General features: G+C 31.9%; 1 protein-coding gene across 1 annotated transcript; it reads left to right on the top strand.

Moving 5' to 3' along the window:
- The first annotated feature begins 784 nt into the window (after positions 1-784).
- LOC129988559 (C-factor-like) lies at positions 785-15,113 on the top strand. The gene is made up of 5 exons (XM_056096812.1): positions 785-1,161; positions 3,970-4,027; positions 6,939-7,126; positions 13,396-13,560; positions 14,783-15,113. The coding sequence occupies exons 1-5, from the start codon at positions 1,030-1,032 to the stop codon at positions 15,005-15,007; spliced, it is 768 nt and encodes a 255-aa protein (XP_055952787.1). The 5' UTR covers positions 785-1,029; the 3' UTR covers positions 15,008-15,113.
- Positions 15,114-20,393: the final 5,280 nt, after the last annotated feature.

Raw genomic sequence — 20,393 nt, 5'->3', positions numbered from 1 at the left:
TCGTTTTATAGATAATCCTACTGACTTGGATTCAGACAACCGGACAGACAGACTCCGTCTGAATAGATTTCGTTTAAAATTCGACAGAAATTTAACAATTTGATGTGAAATTCATATACCACATTTCATCCGTCTAGCTCATTGTGTTTTTTAGTTACAATGTTTACAGACAGCCATTATTGCATGAATATGTTTTTTTTTATTCAGAGATGTTCTAAAGTTTGGAAATTAGTCAAAATTTCAATTTCGAATTTTTTGATAATTACAATATTCTCTCTTTGTAAACTTCCTCTATGAGAAAATAATGAGTCATTAACGTATAATTAAATCAAAAATGGAGTGTTGTATTAAACAAAATTGCCCAATTACTAATAGAGGGGCGTGGATTCGCAAAATACCTGAATTTATTAATGCCAAGAAGTATATTTTTATTACTCTATCTAATCACGTTTTTAGCCATTGTGTTCAGATACAGATAGACCGATATATCGATAAATGGATGGACATAATTTTAAAGAAATTATTTTGTCGTTTTCAGATAAGTCGAAGATTAGTAAATTCTCGAGGTCGAATTTGCTAACTATTACAATATTTTCTCTTGTAAACACGATGAAATAAAAAATTTCCAGTTGAGTCAAGGCAGATTAGCCATGTTCCGTAGTGAAACAAATAAAAAAGAACATGCCAAAACGAGGAATTAAAACTAGCTAATAATAGAAACAATGTTTTATCTGTAAGATATAATACCATTCAAGGCCATAACAGCGATGGCCTTGCTTCAGTTCAATCCAAATTTCTGTCATGATCACATCTGACGTCTGATACTGCTCGCTTCCGCTTATCTACTACAGAGCATAAACAAAGAAACATCAATTGAAAGAGTTTTATCTAAAGTCCCAAGAGCAATGAATCGTATATAGAAGGCAGCTAAGGTCCCAAAAGCAACGAGCCGTATCTAGAAGGCAGTTGAGATCCCAAGAGCAACGAGTCGTATCTAGAAGACAGAAAGTGATCGTTTTAAATTTAAAAATGGAAGCCGAAAGTGTCATGGTCACCGGTGCAAATCGTGGAATTGGTTTGGAATTTGTGAAGCAATTAGTAAAACTGCCAAAACCACCGCGTTTCGTATTTGCCACCTATAGGAATGAAAATTCCATACAAGTGAGTGGTTTTTTTTTTTTTTTTTGCTCAAAAAAATAAATTCAATCAAATAAAACTGAAATGTATAACTTTTTTTTTTTTTTCTTTAACTTCAGTGAGAAAGCACACAAACGAATGTGGCTGAAAAAAATGAACAAATATAACTTGGTGTTAGATACAAGTTTCAATTAGTTTGTGTTAAATATTTATAAAGCATAATATTTGACGACAGCATTTTCAATTTTCTTACATGAAGTTTTATAATGAAAAATCATTCTGATCATCCCAAAATTCATTAACCAATAATTATGCTTAATTTAACAAGGATTTTATTATTTACCTCAATTATTTTTTTTTTCTACTTAACAAATTATTTAATTAAAAAAACGTATGGCTTTCCAAAAAAAGTACTGATATAAAAAATTAAAATTAAATAAATCATTAATATGTTAATTAAATTAAAAATGAGTTGAAATTTGAATGGCTAATTATTAAAAGAGGGGGCTTACAATAAGCACAAGCTGGAGTCATGAGGTCAGGATTTTGAATAATTTCTACATTTTCCACTCCCATAAATCAGAAAAAAACCTGTTTAAGAAATATATCTAAATATGATAACTAAATAATGCTTGGAACTGAAAGAACTAGCCGAATGAAATTTGGTGTGCATTCCTGATATCGAAACTGCAGATCTGTATCTATTTTTTTGCGAAATCTGTGTACTGAAAATTTACCAGACTGCTTCTTTGCGTGCATGTACACAACAGCTATAAAACTTATTGTTGGATTAATGAAGTTTTGAATTTTTTCCATCGTACGTATTTGCCAAATGTTGTACTAAAACTACTATAAATATGCGTCGAATTTCAGATAAAATCTTGCAACTATTTAGTTGTATCTCTCTCTATTTATCGTACATCTGGAAAGGTGGCAACTAAAGACAGATATTTGAATTTTAGTGTAAAATTTTTAAATCAAAATTTTATTGGTATAAAATTTTGATCTGAATACCCGCAAAAAAATTGTAAACATGTGTTTGTGAGAACTATGATTCAACGATACAACTAACTAGATAAATGAAATTTAGTATTTAGTTTCGGTTTACCCCTTTGTAGAGAATTTCTTAAAGGTTTTTAAGAACTTGTTATTTGCGCTAATTTTTTAAATGCCTAATTCCGTTGCAAGTAAACACCTTACAGTATAATTTTTATTATAAGCCATCGCAAAGGATATTAATTGCAAGAAAAATAATTTGGGACTTTGAGATCAAACAGTCGTTTATGGAAATACTATTTTTGTAATGATATTATATTGTATGAAAATGTTTGAAAGTTTGGTGGCAATTTGAAAAATACAAAACTTAAAACAATAATTATAACGTATAATTCTGAAATATAATTACATATTATAGTAACATATAATTCTGTGTACAATGTAAAAACTATAAAACAAAGAAAAGATTAAGAATAATTATTACTTACAAAATGCAAAATAAATAAGTATTTTATATAAGAAAACACATGAATGATTTTCAATTTTATAGGCATCCATCCATCTTGGTTTTGCATCATCTTATATATTTGTATATAAATAACAAGGTACCATAGAAAAAGAATGTATTGGGCTGCCATCTAACAATTGAAGGCAGCACAAACTCAAATGTCGATATGAAAAATACACTTTTTTTCTTCTAATATAAATTATTTTCATTAGGGGGACCTCAAAAATGAGGACGAGAAGCTTCCGGTATGGCAGTTGATTCTCGCCGCCCTGGTGGGTACATAAAGCGGTGGGTAAGCTACCTCCCATTGATGACGGGACATATTTCCCAACGGAAGGGTTGTACCGTGGCCGGTGATGGCCCTTAGGACTCAACCACAGCTCCTGCCAGTGTTGCTGTTGCGGTGGTCCGGTCATTCAGTCTACGGGGGGGGGGGGGCTCGGAGTAGTCAGTTAGTGATTAATGATTCTAATATCAATTATTGCCAATATGTTAACAAATATGCTATAATTCTACTAATTGATAAAACAGAAACGTTTTAAATTAATCTACAGGGGATTTTTTTTTTCAAAATTTTAAAAAGTATTATAATTAATTCAACGATCAATTCAAGTAATAAGTCTTTATAATTATTGCTTCAGTTTGTTATTCTTCGAAATGATATCAGCCATCTAACTCTCCGACCCGCCACGAAGGCACACGGATTTAAACCATAAAAACTGAATGACCGGACCGCCGCAACAGCAACACTGACGGAAACTGTGGTTGAATCCTAAGGGCCGTCACCGGCCACGATACAACCCTCCCCGAAGGAAGTACGTCCCGTCATCGATGGGAGGAGTCAGATCCCCCACCTATTAGTGTACCCTCCAGGGTGGCGTGATCCAACCACCATGCCGGAAGCATCTCATCCTCAATTCGGGGTGCCCCCCGGGGGTTTCTTCGAAGTGATATGTTCCAAAAAGAAAGAAATATCAATAATCGGTACCAATAATTGCTTCTTACAGCAAATAAAGGGTTACAAGCAAATACTCACCACGCAATGAAATTGTACTATGTTAGATACCACAGATTCCATCCTTGAGTTAAAGTAAAAATTCGAATAGGGAGAATTTCAACACAAGTTCAAATTTAACCAATGATGTTCACTAGAATTCAATTAAGCTATTCGAATAGCTATTTATAAAACAATATTTTTCAGCCACATTAGAATTAGAACAGGCAACACATTAGAATCCTAAATTTCAGGATAGCTCCAAAACGTATGGAATCATATTCTAATTTAAAACTATTTCTTCGTCAGTTAAATATTTTTTGTTTTGTTTTAGGATCTCAAAGACATACAAGAGAAGTGCAAAGAAACGCAAGTGGTCTTGATCCAAATGGGTAAGCTATGCCATTTTATTCACCATCGAGAGGGATTATAAAAAAGGCATCCCAACTTTGAAAGTCTATTTTTATGAAAGGGTACCAGCATAATGTTACTGAAATCCAAAATCCATCTGCAGTGAAAAGGTCCAGTTGGTTCGACAAATAACGAGGCTTTATTCAACACGAATACAGAATACATAAAAGTAAAACGTAGCCGAAAAGTACACCAAAACAACATTTGCAGTAAACAATAGCACATAATCCGCAAATCGTTATTTGACAAATATAATAGATAAAAATTCTCAGAGAGACTTCTTTTAACCATTCTCCCTTGATTCTACTGCTATTCATCCTATGTCTAACTGCCAGTTTTCTCTATTTTTGAATGAAACTCGATTCCGAATGGAGCTATCGTCAAGATTCTCGAATATTCTGGATCTTTAATTTTTGTCATCTCACTAAAGCTTGAGGTCACTGATCCGACATCCATTCAGTATCCGTTGAAACTATTTATAACTAACTTTCTTACCATGAGATATATCGCACAGGGATGAAATATTAAAAATACGTAGCAATACTAATATAAAGCGGCCACCAATTTTCTCACGTAGTAACTAACAATGGGCATTCTTTTGATTTCTTTTTATATTTATAATCCCGGGACCCTTTAACAGATAGAGTGCTTAAGAGCGAGAATGAAACAATAGGTAATGATGTATAGTGATGGGAAAAACTGTAAATATTTCGACACCTTTGTTTCTATTTATTTAGACAAAAAACAGATATTTTTACTTCTAATCACAAAATCGCCGCAAATTTCACTTATTAATACTTACCTATTGCTTTTTTGTATTACAATACATGTATGTGGAAATAAATTCTTTGAATTATGTCTCTTTTTATTATTTACTAGCCGCCTTTGGCGACCAGCCGGTTCGCCAGTATTACCGCTCGCTACAATTTTCAATTAAATATTTTAAGTAACTGGTCTCTTAATAGATTCTCAAACAAAACATTTTTAATCTTCAAATTTTGATAGTCATACCAAACTTATACTGTTGTTTAGATCGTTTCGTTCAATTTACTATAGATATATTTTGCTAATGTGTTGTCATTTCCGGTAAAACTTCAACTTTAATTTAAAGTGGAAATGATGAAATTGCAATTAATATAAAGATATTTTTTAATAAAACCAAGCGTTTTATCTTATTTATCATCTTTATTGTTATTTATTTATTATTACTATTATTGAATATGAGTATTGCAAACAGAATCGCTCGGTATTTAAGTCTTATGTGAACTACAAAATATTTTTCATAATTTATGTAATATCTCAAAAAATAATTGAACAAAAATTTCTCAGATTCAGCATAAAATTCAGTTTTTAGTTTTGCTTTCAAAAGGATTGAAATGAAATCAATAATAATATTTTGTTCCGGCCTATCAATATATTTCAAAAATTATGAAAACTAAATTTAATGCAGTAAGGTATCATATCCTGAGAAATATTCTGGACACACCAAATTTTAAATAAATGAATGAATGTTTCTATTTTGCACGATCAACGAAGACTTATTTATGAAGTTTTGAATGTTAAAAATTTAGAAAAACTCAACATTTTCATAATCTTAGGCGAATTAATCTTGAGAAACCGGCGCTCTGATTGGCGTATTTTCTTTGAAACGATCGATGGAAAATCTAAAATTATCCTTTTTTTATTGAATAGTGATATTGAAATTTTCATAAATCAGTCAGTTTAAGTGATTGATTTAGCTGATTGGAAATTAACTCTTTTTATTTAAAATATTGGTGTTTCAAGAACATTTTGTTAATCGTGATTTTCACAGCAGAAGCTTTATGCAAAATCAAAAATTCGTTATTTATTAGAGCATTTATTGAATCAAGTTACATAAAATATAATCATTTTCCATTTAGACCATTTTAGCAGATCTGTGTCTTACTAAAGGTTTACAAATTGGCTGTGTGGCCCTGATTTGAATGGATATCCTGTTCATATTAAACAAAACTTGCCTTAAAATAAAACTGATTTATTGGATTAATAATATAGAGAGTGTAAAAGATCATAAAATAATTTTTCTTGAATTTATTTTTAAAAAAAAATAATATTTCATATTTGTTTCATTTCCTACAGACACGTGCTGAAAATTATATTTTTGCAGATTTCATTTCCAAAAAGATTTAATTTATTTTTAATTGGAGCTTTAATCAATGTGATGGCAACACTTTGAAAAAAGCTAATTTTTTCCCATGAAGGCGAAACGTGCTCGTGCAGCTTAAATTTTATTTTTATTTTGTACGAAAAAAAAAATTGTTGAAAAATATAGTTAAAATTTTTATTTAAAAAAATCATTAAAAATAAAAATTTAATTTTAAGGTTAAAACATTGGTATCATTTAAAAGATAAAACTTTGATCTTTAACTTCATGTAAAAATCTTTTTTGTGCGGTAGTATTTTCGGAAGTTATAGCAGAAACACTCCAAAATTTTGCTTAATTTTTAAATAAATAAAATTGTAATTAAAAATAACCCCCAGGTGCACATTCCCGGCCTCCAAGGTATAGACGTGCCAAATTTGGTAGCTGTAGGTTGAATGGTCTGGCCTGTAGAGCGCCAACACACACACACACACACATTGAGCTTTATTATAAGTATAGATATAGACATAGATTAACAGCGTGCTTTTATTTTAATCATATAAACTCTTATAATAACTATCAAAACTGTTATGATATGTTTTTTGATATCTGTGAAAAAAGCTTTTGATCTGAACATTTTCACCTTTAATTTATTGGTTAAGCTTATTTTCCTAGTATTTTCAAATCCGTAGATTTTTGGCAGCAATTATAATTTTGTACATGTAAATTTGAAAGAAAAAAAAAGAACAATTACATGTTTTTGTTCACAGATATTTCAAACTGTAACGACATTGAAAAGGCCAAAAAAGTCATTGAAGAGAAAGTTGGAGACAAAGGGCTCAATCTTTTGATAAACAACGCGGGAGTGGGGATAGATCTAGGTTTTCCCGAAATAACAGAAGAGAATATGCTGTTTCATTTCAACACTAATACAGTTGGACCTGTCATTTTTTTAAAGGTAAGAATAAGTAATTTTTAAAAATTCAATGAATATAAAGTGAGAAACAATTTTGAGCATTATCATGTGAATTATAGGGGGTTATGATTCTTGTTTTAGTTTTCAATTGCAGTTGAATCCAGTGTAACGAGTGTGATTCATTCATGAATCACACTCGTGATGCGAAACATTTGTTAACCCTCTGACTGCGTAGTTTTTTAAAATAATTGTTTAGATGCGAGGCTTGCAAATAAGTTGAAATATTTTCAAATCGAACTGATTCTGTATGTTGTTACACGATAATGATATGATATAATAAAAATCTGTAATCATAAAAATAAACATTTTAAACTGATTAAAAAAGCTAGATGCAAGAGAAAATTGACTGACTGCCAACCCGCGGAAATAGCGGGATAAGCAGCTGGATGTTTAAGCGAAACAATTTTTTCTATAGGAAACCATTAAAAATAGGACACTGTTTTCCATTTAAAAACAAATAAAAATAGGACACTGTTTTCCATTTATAAACAAATAAAAATAATGTAGTTTATTCTTTGTAAAGCATGCTTTTTTACAAGAAAATATGCCAAATAAATTGCTGTGCTTCAAAATTTATCAAAAATATGATGCAGCATTATCTTTACATGAATTTGTAGCACGCATACTACAGCCGTATCATGATGATGTTTCTCAACATATGATACAGTATCTCCCTTATTTCACTCTATAAATCTGTTAATTTTATTATTTCTTCCTCGACTAAATCTCCTCCGCAGCTTTTTGCTGTGACACATAATGCAGTTCCAACAATTCTTCGGCAATTCTGGTTATGTTCTTCCACCAGCTCATCGATGTCATTGCTACACTCTTCTAGCTTCAAAATCTTGGTCAGAGATAAAATTTCATCAATTAAGACTCCACATGTACTTGCTAACATCCTTTGGAATATACTTACTCATATCGTTCGAAACGCTCTCTGGTCAAAACTTCTTCCATGTAGATGTGAGGTTTTTTTCAATCAAGCGCTCATCATAGAATGATACAGGCGAATCCAATATGCAATGTCACAGATGTCTCCTCGCCACTCTTTCTGCGAAACATCGCTCGCTAATCCAGTTACTTTTTTGCATTTCATTTTGTTCATTATGCGAGGTGATTGTTAAATGAAGTTTGACTGCAAAAATGAAGTTGACTATACAAAACATTTGTTTTGTCGCATCCGATTGCTATAGAAAAAGTTTCATGGAATTGAGGAGTTTTCTCTTTAAATTTAGAATTAATTACAAGAAGTGTCAATTATTGCTATTTAAAATTTTTAATTGTAAAAGTATTATAAATTAACTTTCGCTGATTGGGGCATCTAGATGTAAAGCTGTTGAGCAGCTGTTGATAGACCAGATTTCATATTTCGACATTGAAAGGCACATGAAGATAAAAAAAAATGTTCTAACCTCACTGATGAGTGAATTTTGTATTTGTCTTTTCCTCACCACTAAATGTTCTGTGTAATCAATTAATTATTGGCATATATATATATTTAGTTAAAACTATTTTTTATTAACTGAAGTGTCATTATATTTGTTGTTTTTTTTGTCGCTGATTTTATATACGTATAACATTTTATTAATTCTGCCTTTATGAAAATTAATCACTTATAAACAAGGTTTTTTATTAGAGGGAGACTATTTTAAAACAACTTATTATGAATACTGCTCTGGTTAGGCCATAATATGTTGTTTAAAGCTGAAATATCCAGTTATTATCGCTTTATTTGATACACATTCATTTATTTATTTATTATCACGGATAAATTGTCACAAAATACCTATTGCAGATACGTAATGAATAATACTTAAACTTTTAATGAATGGAAACGTTATGATTGTTTATATACAAGCAAAGATTAAATGTTTAGCTCGAAAGTGATATCTTTTCGAGGTTTCAAATATATATTTATGTCACAAGGTGTTTAAAAATGGCAGAAAACAAGTGTAATATTTTTTAGAACATTTTGAGGTTAACAACGTAGATAATGATATTATATAAAATACTTTTTTGCCAACTTTGAAAGATTTTTTGCCACTTGAACTAACCATATAAGCAATCAATACTCGCTTTTGAGCAACATTAAGATAGTACGATTAGAAACGACATGACACTCGCATATACACGCGAAAAAAAGCTGAAGAACTCCTGGAATGCCCTTATCTTTCCATATCTCAGCTTTAAGTCAGATCACCGAAAAGTGATAGCCGCGGGATGCTGAAACGAACAGTAAATTTCATCATACCAATGAACGTTTTAGTCCAACCGTAACATTATAACAGCTGTGTTTCGTGCATCAAATTGTATTGTTTCTAAGTTTACGAAGCTGGAATGACGTCATTCTCCTATTAAAGTTGTACTTCAATGCAACATTCACATGGTATTCGTAAACATTTCAATTGTTCTTTAAATTTGTTGAATCATAGTTGCACCCCATTCCCAGAACAAAAGAGTTGACGTATTATAGAAAAGAGAGAAGAAAAGAAGTTGCGTGTATCGGAAGAAGGCGGGTGTGAGAGGAGTCGGAGTCGCCGACAAAATAAGAAACTTGGAGAATTAGACAGCAAGAAAGCTGCTGAACTATAGCAATTAAATGTGTTGCGCTATTACAATTGATTAGCGGTATTTGTTGTAGAAGAGAAAATTTTTGTAACAATATAAAGAAATCAGCGGGAGTTGTCTTTCCAAAACCTCTCTCTCGCATACTCTTTAATAAATTTGTTATGCCAGAGAAAGCCTTACATGGCATTGCCACATAATAGTTACGAATTTTTTTGCGTGGATTTGGATTTTTGTTGAATCTATCGTATCATCATTGACGAACGTTTTGGCAATTAATTCTTGACATGTGCTCAAAAGTATCCAAAAATCGAATTTACGTTTTAGACACATTTTTCACAACCAATCGAAACAGAAGTTCGTCACAAAATTGCGCTTGTAGTCACAACATCCCATACCAAAGTAGATGTATTGAAGTCATTGCGTTTTTGAATCAACACGTTTAAATGTTTCCGAAAGCACAGACCGACAGTTAGTCAAATACTTATAGGATTTGGTTCAAAACTTGAAAAGTATCTACATTATCGATGTTAAATCTGTGAATTTTATTTAGCTAGCTCTTTTCAATTTGTATTTATCGTGTTAATTTATATTCGAACAGTCGGACTTTTTCCGAACAGATTTTACACAGATTTTGACAGAAATCAGCAAATGTGGTAAAAGACCGTGTACCAAATTTCAACCGTCTAGCTCAAACCACTTTTCAGTTATCTTTGTCACAGACAGACGGATTGAGGGACATTTTCAGAAAATATGTGTTTTGAACTCTGAACGTTGAGATTTGTCAAAGTCTCGAGCTCAAATTTTTTGACGATTACTATATTTTCTCTATACTACATGTATGGGAAAGTAAAAGGGAGGAACATTTTTCACAAGCTTAGAGAAAATGAGTACTAGTTTCTGATGTTCCCTATGATTGTACAGGGTTAACAAGAAATAAGTTACTCACTTCAGAGAACTCTCAAATGCATTCTATTGATCCAAATAAGATAAAATTTGGACTACAGATTATTGAGATGGTGCGCTTTACATTTATTAATAAAAAGTATAATAATTAAATAAATATAATTTATTAATAAAAAGTATAATATTTAAATATAATTTTATAATATTATATTAGTACAGAAATTCACCGATAGATGGCTCTGTAACACAAATGGCATTTATTTGCATATATAGAAAATGTGAAACATAATTTGCGTTACAGCACATGTCTATTACCATTTTTCTTTGGATAAAATGAAGGCGGATTCTGCAAGAACATTAATCTTTTCTCTGTTCGTCATGCCTACGTAGCAAGAAAGAGTGAAATTGTTCTACCAACAAAACTCCGTTGCAGCTGTAAAGGAATATCATCGGATGAAGCAGATACGAAGAGATCCAATGTCTCCAGGTGCCCTATGCAAGACGGTGCAGAAATTTGAAAAAATAGCAATTTGGCATTCTTCCTGGTAGAAGACGAAAAAAAATCCTGTCTTCCTGCTTCGAAAACGTTGCGACCACGCTCGTTGAAGCCAGCAGTCAGTCGCCGCATAATAGTGTGAGTTTGCCAGTTGTTTCCCGTGTTCTGGATATGCCATATTCAACTGTACGAAAAATCGTACGGAAGATTTTGCATTTTTTTCCATACAAAATCAAGTCTGTGCACCTGTTGCAGGGCGAGGATCTAGAGGTCCGTAAAACTTTTCCACTTCAATTCCGTTTCGAATGGTGGTTGACACAATTTGGCCATGGAATTATTGTAGAGTGATGAGGCCCACTTTTGCCTCAATGGTCAAGTTAACACCCACAATTGTAGAATTTGGGCAGAGGAAACCCTCACGTTATCCAGGACCAGCATCCTGAAAAAGTGACAGTATGGTGTGGTTTAACAGCGACCTTCATCATTGGACCGTATTTCTTTGAAGAGATAACTTCAAATGGAATCCAAACCTGTTCCGTCATAGGACAACGGTACTATGATATGCTAAGGGATTTTGTAATCCCAACTCTTCTACAGCATGGATGCCTTCCAAACATCATTTTCATGCAGGATGGTGCACCACCTCATATTGATTGTAGTGTAAAGCGATTGTTGATACAGCATTTCACAGAAGCGCAAGTTATCTGCCATCATTTCCCAATAGCATGGCCTCCTCGCTCGTCAGACCCTTGCGACTTTTGGATGTGGGGTTATTTGAAGGAACTATCTACCGTCAAAGGAACTATTTACCGATCATCTATAGAAAATATGGTTCTCCAATAAGATCATATTGTTGAAAATGAAAGAGGACATATTGAGCAATTTTAATTTTACTTTATTTAACAATTATAAATCATATTAAAGGATTTTTATGTGTATTAGAACGCCACCTAATGGTGAATTTTTGTACTAATTTTTTTATTTAATCTATGTAAAACGCACCATCTCAATAATCTGTAGTTCAAATTTTATCTCATTTAGATCGATAGAACGCATTTTAGAGTTCTCTGAAGTGGTTAACATTTCTTGCTAACCCGGTATCTTCATGTGTCCCGAACGAAAACATAATACCTCCATGTTTTCCATAAACAATCTGATTCAATCAAAATATGTGGGCACGTATTAATGGTATTTTGAACAGCAATAAAAGGCCATAACAGCAGTAAAGAAATGCTCTTGCGAATTAAAATGAGATTATCTCAAAAGAAATATTTTTAAAACCAAATTATGAATATAGGTGTGAGTAAATGATTTTTTTTTATCTTTAACTCTTTTCTTGCATACGTAGTATAGAAAAATTTAGTAATCACCAAAAAATTTGAATTCGAGATTTTGACGAATCTCCACGTTTTATATCTCAAACATTTTATATCTCAAACAAAAAACACATTTTTTGGAAAAAGCCCGTCCGCCTGTCCGTCTGTAACAAAGATAACTCAAAAACGCTTTGAGCTAGACGGTTGAAATGTGGTTATGCGGTCATCATACTAACATTGTAGATATCTATCAAACATTGAGAAAAATCCACACTGAGGAAATCTGTCTGTCCGGCTGTCCGAATATAATTTACTACGATGACTACAAAACAAAGACAACTAGATAGATAAACTCTATGCACAGAATTAACATCTATAGTCTAAACACCTACCAAATTTTGAGCCAAATACAACAGGGGACTGACCGTCTGACGGATTGTAATTTCATAATCATATAGACGTAATAACAATGCAATGACTAAAATATATGAAATTTGGTATTCGATTTTGGGATTACAATTGTAGTTTTGCGTCAGATTTTTGTTTCAGTCGGTTGGGAAAAACGCATCTAAAACACAGATTCGATTTTCGGAACTATTAACAGCATGCCAGGGATTAATCGTTAAATCATTTGCCAAAGATTAAATGACGGATTCAGTAACAATGCTGAAGTTTAACTCAAAAGTTTAAAAGTAAAGTTAAATGCCAACCTTTAGTATTCCGCAACTATTGTATGCCATTGCTATTCAAGGCGTTCTCTGGAACAACAAACTTATCAGTGTATGTGCGAGAAAGTTTGGGGGAGACCAGATACACTGGTTTTGTTGTATGATCGTAATACAATGTTGGCAAACGTTACTAGAAACGAAATATAATTATTTTGAATATATGTATCTACAGTATTTGTTGCAATCCTAAAGATTTTTATGAAGAAGTTATTTTTATTCTTAATTCTTTTGTTATTTTAGACAATACTTCCGCTTCTGCAAAAATCAGCAACTCGGGATACCTCTGGCATGAAAGTTTCCAGAGCAGCAGTCGTCAACATATCATCCTTGATGGGATCGATCACTGAACTCACTGATTCGCAATCTAAAGAATTGTTAAAAGCGTTTAGTTACAGGATCAGTAAGGTAACTAAGAATGTGAAAACGACTTATCTCCTAATAATCAATAGCGTACATGCGTGCGTGTGTGTTGTGTGTGTTTGCTACAGGACTAATAAGGTAACTTAATATCAGAAGACTGCTTCTTGACTAATTATGAAGGAGAGACTTTGTGTGTGTGTGTGTGTGTGTGTGTGTGTGTGTGTGTGTGTGTGTGTGTGTGTGTGTGTGTGTGTGTGTGTGTGTGTTTGCGTGTTTGCGTGCGTGTGTGTGTGCGTGCGTGTGCGTGTGCGTGTACCAGTAAGTTAACTAAATATTTGAAGACTACTTCTCTACCAATAGTGGAGAGACTTCCTACGTGCTTGTGTTTTGGCACTCCACAGGACAGCTATTTGACCTGATGCTACCAAATTTGGCACGTATTTACTTTGGAATGTGGGAATATGCAAAATGAATCGATATTTTGAAATTTTTATAAGAATTTTAATTATTAATTTAATTTAATTATTATTAATTTATTATTAATTTAATTTAAAACGCAAAAATTTGACTTTTCAATTGTTATCAATTTAATAGTCGTACACATTTTCCCTGAATTTTGGCAATCTTTTAAATTTATTCATTTATTTATTTATTTTGATTACATTTCTATTTTGAAATTCAAACTATTTTCATTTTTTAAATCAATGCTCAATTTTGCTAATGTTTTCAACAGTTCAAAACTCAAGACGAAAGATTCTGTTTAATATCTGTGTAGTTTACAAGACGAATAATTTATAATTTATTTTTTATTCATAATAAATTTTAAATTTTTAAAATTGAAATTGTTATCCGAATTAATTAATCTAGCGTAAAGATGCACAAGGTGTCCCAAAAACCTTGACCACGGCTTTTATTCCTTAAATATTGATTATAGATATATACTGTAAATTACAAACTTGCATAAGAAATGGTGTAAAATATTATGAAATCGATTAAAATTTTCAAAGCATTAAACTTCAAAAAATACAAAATTTCAAATTTTTATACGGACCCCGTACAAAAAATTTCCCCCGGTGATTAAAATGTGCCCCATCCTCTAATAAGATCATGTACAAAATTTCAACAATTTATCACAAAAAGTCTGAAAGATATGAATCTATATAAATGCTGACTTAAACCACTTTTCGATGTGTGGGTATGAGTTCGTAAAGAGAAAAAATCAATCAAAATAATCTGATACGAATTTTGATTTTTTTTTTCCCCTTAGACTGCTCTAAACATGGCCATGCGAGTGATTGCCCTCACAATCAAGGACCAAGGTGTCCTGGTGGTGAACATGTGCCCCGGCTGGGTGAAGACGGACATGGGCACCGAACATGCTACGTTGGAGCCCTCCGAGAGCATTTCTGCCATGCTAAACACTTTCTCCAACTTGAACGAATCTCATCATGGAGCTTTCCTGGACAGAAACGGAAATACCTATCCATTTTGAAAAGTGGATTTTAATGCTTCTTTTCTGTCTCAAAATAAGACGAATGCCAGTGAAGAAGTTAATTACATGGAAATAAAATTGGAAAATAAAATAGAATTTAAATTTTTGCAATAACTTTCTTTCTATCGTAATATTCCACTTAAGGAAATCTCATTCAATATCTGAGAATCCTTCTTAGGTGACAATTTTCACCTTGTTAACGTCATCTGTATCTGTATGTGCATCGTTCCGCGAAGCCTGAGGTAATATTTCATCTCCAAGGTATACTTAATGCATCTGCTGATAAATTATAGTGCAGCTGCGACTTTTCATCCACACACACACACAGGAATAACTGAACTAATTTGCAGCTGCTGAGGCATATTCATTACTGATAATCAAACTAAAATTACCACTTGGAAACCTCTATATCACGCTGTACAAATAAAGTCCGTAAAATATTGTCACAAATATGCAATTGAAAGAGCCTTTCGCCGAAAAGTTTTGCAAAACTTTTCGTCTGGATATATAAGTATACAAAACGGATATATAATTATTTAGTATTTTAAGCTTATTTTTATCACATTCCAGACATGTTGTCTGTGTGTCTGTAAATACACTATCACTCAAAATTGCTCTAAGCTAGACAGATGAAATTTTCTATGTAGACTTTGCACCAAATGAGTAGTTTTATTGCAGAATTTGAACGACATCTATTCCGAGAAAGCTTGTCTGCCTGTTCCAGTACAAATGAATACCTTAACAATAAAACGTAAATAGCTAGATAAGTTAAATTTGGTGTTCAGGTTCGGCATCTAAAATGTATATTCAGGTCAGATTCGGAACCAGATCTGTCAATGTAGTGACTACTCGTAAGTCTATACATTTTCAAGCATGTAAACATGATAATTCAAATACTCTGTGATTTAAATAGATATATGATGTTTAATATGTGATTTTAAGACTACAGCTGCAGTTGCGTCTCAGATTTTGGTTTCAAGCGGTCGGATAAAAGATTTTCAAAATATAAATTCGATTTTCTGGTATTTCGTAACTATTCTTATTTCTGGTACTTCGATCACTAATTCGTAACTCTTATTCGATAATACTATGCTATTAATACACAAATGCCGGATTTTTTATTTTATTACGAAGCACAAAGCTCTCATGTATTGGACACCGAAAATAAAAACGCGAGCTCTCGGGTAATTCACAGTTTTGCCCAAGGGCCGTCATTTTATGCGTAGGGGAAGTTGAAAATAAATTTATTTGCGAATATGCAAGAAAGGGGACCACTTCCACTTACGAAAACCATTTACGCTGATTTTTTTCTTTCTATATTTTTGAAATATAACCTTTTGCAATGTTAGACAACATGTTGAAATTTTTTCTCTTTCATTACAAAACTTTTGATAAAATAAGAAAAAAAATAACAATATAAAATAACAGAAAACGAAATCAATATCAAAGCCAAAATATTAAAAAAAAAAATTAAGAATTACGTATACATATTACTTACACAACATAATGAAAACTCAAACAAAAATCTCAAATAATATTTATATTATTTTCACAATTTTAATTTCTCCTGAGAAAATAGGATTTTATAAAACATAAAATAATCACTGAACGGTGGTTAAGTCAATAACACAATATTGCCTGAAACAGAAAATACTCGTTCACTAGCTACTACGCTTGATTTTATAGTTTTCATGGCATCAAATAATAAATCCAGATTTTTTTTTGTTCTTTCTTTCGCAACATCAAATAAAGAAAATTCAGTTTTCATTGTCTTTGGACTTGTAAGTTTTTCTTCAGGGTCTTCAAGAAACTTATAAATTGATTTTTCTACGGCTTCTTTTCAAAAATAATTACTCTGATGAGTAGTTTCTTCGATTTACTCTTCATCAGAATCATTTTCCACGTAAGAATTCGGAAATATTCTAGACAATATCTTTCCAGATAACTTAATCATTTCAGTTTTTGAAGCTAAAAAAAGTACACTAGGCTTCTTCGTTGAAATAGAAATGTTTTGTGGATATTGAAAATGCAGCAAAAGAGTTGCTCATTCTACTTGTCTTCTTGAATTCATTCTTATAAAGCATATAATAATTTCATACTTATTTCAGTGTTTAAATTTTTTAATTCAATCAACAGAAATTCAAATATATCTTTAGTTGCTAATAAATTGGCATCTCGTCGCCCTAGGCCTTCAGCCTACTAGACAAATCAGTCCCAACCAATAAAATTCTTTTTTTTTTGAAGAAGAAGAAGAAGAGGAATACCCAAGATAACCTGTTTTCTTAATTTAAAATTTAATTAAATTTACCACTTAAATCTTAATTTAAAATTTACCACATTTCAAATGTGACAAATTTACCTAAAAAAGCCAGTTTTTTAAAACCAGGTATGAATAGCCGTCAAACCTTAGTATATACGTTATATGGACCATGGGAAAAAGATTTCTGCAATGATAAAAATAACTCAAGTTTTGACCACCAGATGTCATTTTTTAAGATTTCCTTATGCAAATTAGTCAAACCTATAAAGAGACTTGCAGTCAGTGCCCGAAAATCATTCTGTGTGTCTTTGTCGTTGTTAATCATCCCGTTACAGAAGAAAGATCAAGCTTTACTTGTAACAGCCGTTTTACCAAAACGGCGATTGACAAAAACGAACTGAAGAAGTCGTGCCATCATACATTAGGTGTATTCTTATTAAAATAAATAAATCAAAAGTAAGATAACATAAACAAATAAATTTTACATGGCATTAAATATAACGATCGAAGATTAACAGAAGTAAAGACAATGCATATTTCAAATCTCGCGAACAAAAGTAAATCAACAAAACAGAGGGAACAGCTTTGATATACAGTCATTTTCGACAAAAAAATAGTTTATCGCCAAATTTTTGCAAAATGGCCGAATGTGGCTCGAATGGCAGCCATAGCGTAACGGTAGCAAAAGCGCCACCGAAAAATTGCCAACCTCGCAAGGCGCCAAATGACTGTATATCAAAGCTAAACCAAACAGAGTTGAATTGTCACACAACTTCTAAGTTCAATAACAAAATGTTTTAAGTTGTACGTGAGTTTATTTTTGCTTCTTCATTGCACCACACGGCAGCAATAGCTCAGCTGCACTGTGTAAATATCGCCGTTTAAAGAAATTGTAAAAAGGAACCCATGTCGAAGCAAAGTCTGAAGAAGAGGATTATGAAATTTTAAAAGACTAAGGTTGTGCTGCCAGGAAGAGGGCGGGAACCGGTTGCGAATGAAATTGTCGAAGAAAAAGCTATACTGCAGTTGTTGAAAGAGCCTCCATTTCAAGTAAAGAGAAAGTTTTAAATCTGTCAAAGAAAAGGAATCCATTACATTATACTAAGAATATCTTTTTTCAATAAATCAATAACTGGATGGACATTCAATAATAGTTAGAAATTCATGTGAATAACTACAATATGCATAAATCAACACGTATTAGTTATGGTGGAAAATAATTTAGAAAAATTTTCTCTCATTTAAAGGAAATATTTTCTGTTAGTCCATGAAAAATAATTACATAAAATGTCAAGAGGTCATTTTTGAGAGCCTGAGATATGACGTTTGTTACCGCATCAAACTAAAATTTTATATTTCTAAATCAAAACAGATAAAAGCAAGTGCGCCGTCACGCACATGTGGGCGCGAATTTTATATAACATCACAATCACACATTCAATCACTAATCTAACTCAAAATAGAAACATTAGCCATTTTTTCAAGATATAAAAATTATTTTTGCAAGTAACTCATTTAATATCTTTTTCAATTTTATATTTTATAAAATATATTTATAAGCAAAATTTGTAAAAGTTGAAAATAAAGTCTGCATTTTATACCCTCCATAAACGTTATAAGCAGATTATTCTGTGTTCCGTTAACGATAGTTTTGTTTGATTTGGATTTTTCTTGGCGCCAATTCGGTGATTTGATGTGCTTTGGCATAGTAAAGAAAACAGAATTCTAAATTTCAATCTTGAAATACCGCCAAAATAAAATTATAAATGTATAAATACCAAATTTTTTGACTCCAGATGTCGTCACTGAACCACCACCTGTCTTGTGATTTCAACATACGTAGGAAAAATAGCGTTTATGTACATAATAATCTTAGTTCTCTTTCTTGGTGTCAAAATATATTCTTTTATTTGATGGCATTGCTTCTTGACTGAATATTAGAAATATTTACAAAAATTCCAAATGTATATTAAAAAGTTAAACAAATTTCCAACTTCCAATTTGATTACATAAAAAAGCAGTCTTCCTTCTACAGAAAAAAAAAACAAATAATAACTTGTTCCAACTTTAAATATTATTTCAGCTTCTGCTAGCAGTTATTAATATTTGATTGGTTTTCAGAACAAGAACAGTGATCTGTCTGGGAAGTTAGAAATTGCAATCTACTTCATGACTGTCTTTGTTATTCATATTAATGTAAGAAATAACTTTTTTGTATTGCAAATATTTGAATTTTTCTTTTTGTATTGAAATCAGCATAAAATTCTCTTTAAAATGATATGTAAGAATTGCCATTTTGTGAAAATAATATTTTCTATAAGCATACAAAGTTAGAAAACATAACGATTTTCAAAAGTGTCCACAATTTTTGGCCATCACTGTATTACACAAGTACCAAAAAATCAAATATGTATATTGGACTTGTTTGGAATTTGGAATATTGGAATATGCTTGGCCTGAATCTAGCGTAAGACGGCGAATTATTTTCCTTCTGGCGATTAATTCCCGCTCTGTATATAATACAGAAGTACCAAAAAAAATCAAATATGTATATTGGACGTTTTTTTTCCAGATCGATTGAAAACAAAATTCGACATGAAACTAAAATTGTGATCGATCAAAACCACACATCAAATTTTGTTCATTTAAGTCAAAACATTTCTGAGTTTTTCGCTTTTACATATGGGAAGTACACACCAACTGACGGTCAATCCTATAGCTGATTTTCGATTTTCTTCAAAGAAATGCTGAGAACTTACAATTTATAATGCTAAAACTGGGAATGAAGTTTCATTCATTTAAGTCTGAATTACTGCGTTTACAGGAATGTAATAGTACAAAACAACAGATGGTCGATCCATCGACGGATTTGGCTCCAATTTAGAGACACATCTACATTTTATGTACTGAATCTGTGTACCGAATTTTATTCATAGAGTTCTTTTCGTTTTATAGTTAATCCTACTGACTTGCATTCAGACAACCGGACAGAGAGACTCCGTTGGAATAGATTTCGTTAAAAATTCGACAGAAATCTAACAATTTGATGTGAAATTCATATACCACATTTCATCCGCCTAGCTCAAAGCGTTTTTTAGTTACAATGTTTACAGGTAGACATGATTT

This window comes from Argiope bruennichi, chromosome 10 (genome assembly GCF_947563725.1).
Source record: "Argiope bruennichi chromosome 10, qqArgBrue1.1, whole genome shotgun sequence".
NCBI lineage: Eukaryota > Metazoa > Arthropoda > Arachnida > Araneae > Araneidae > Argiope > Argiope bruennichi.
The sequence above is the reverse complement of the archived record's forward strand: the minus strand, read 5'-3'. Positions and strand labels throughout refer to the sequence as shown.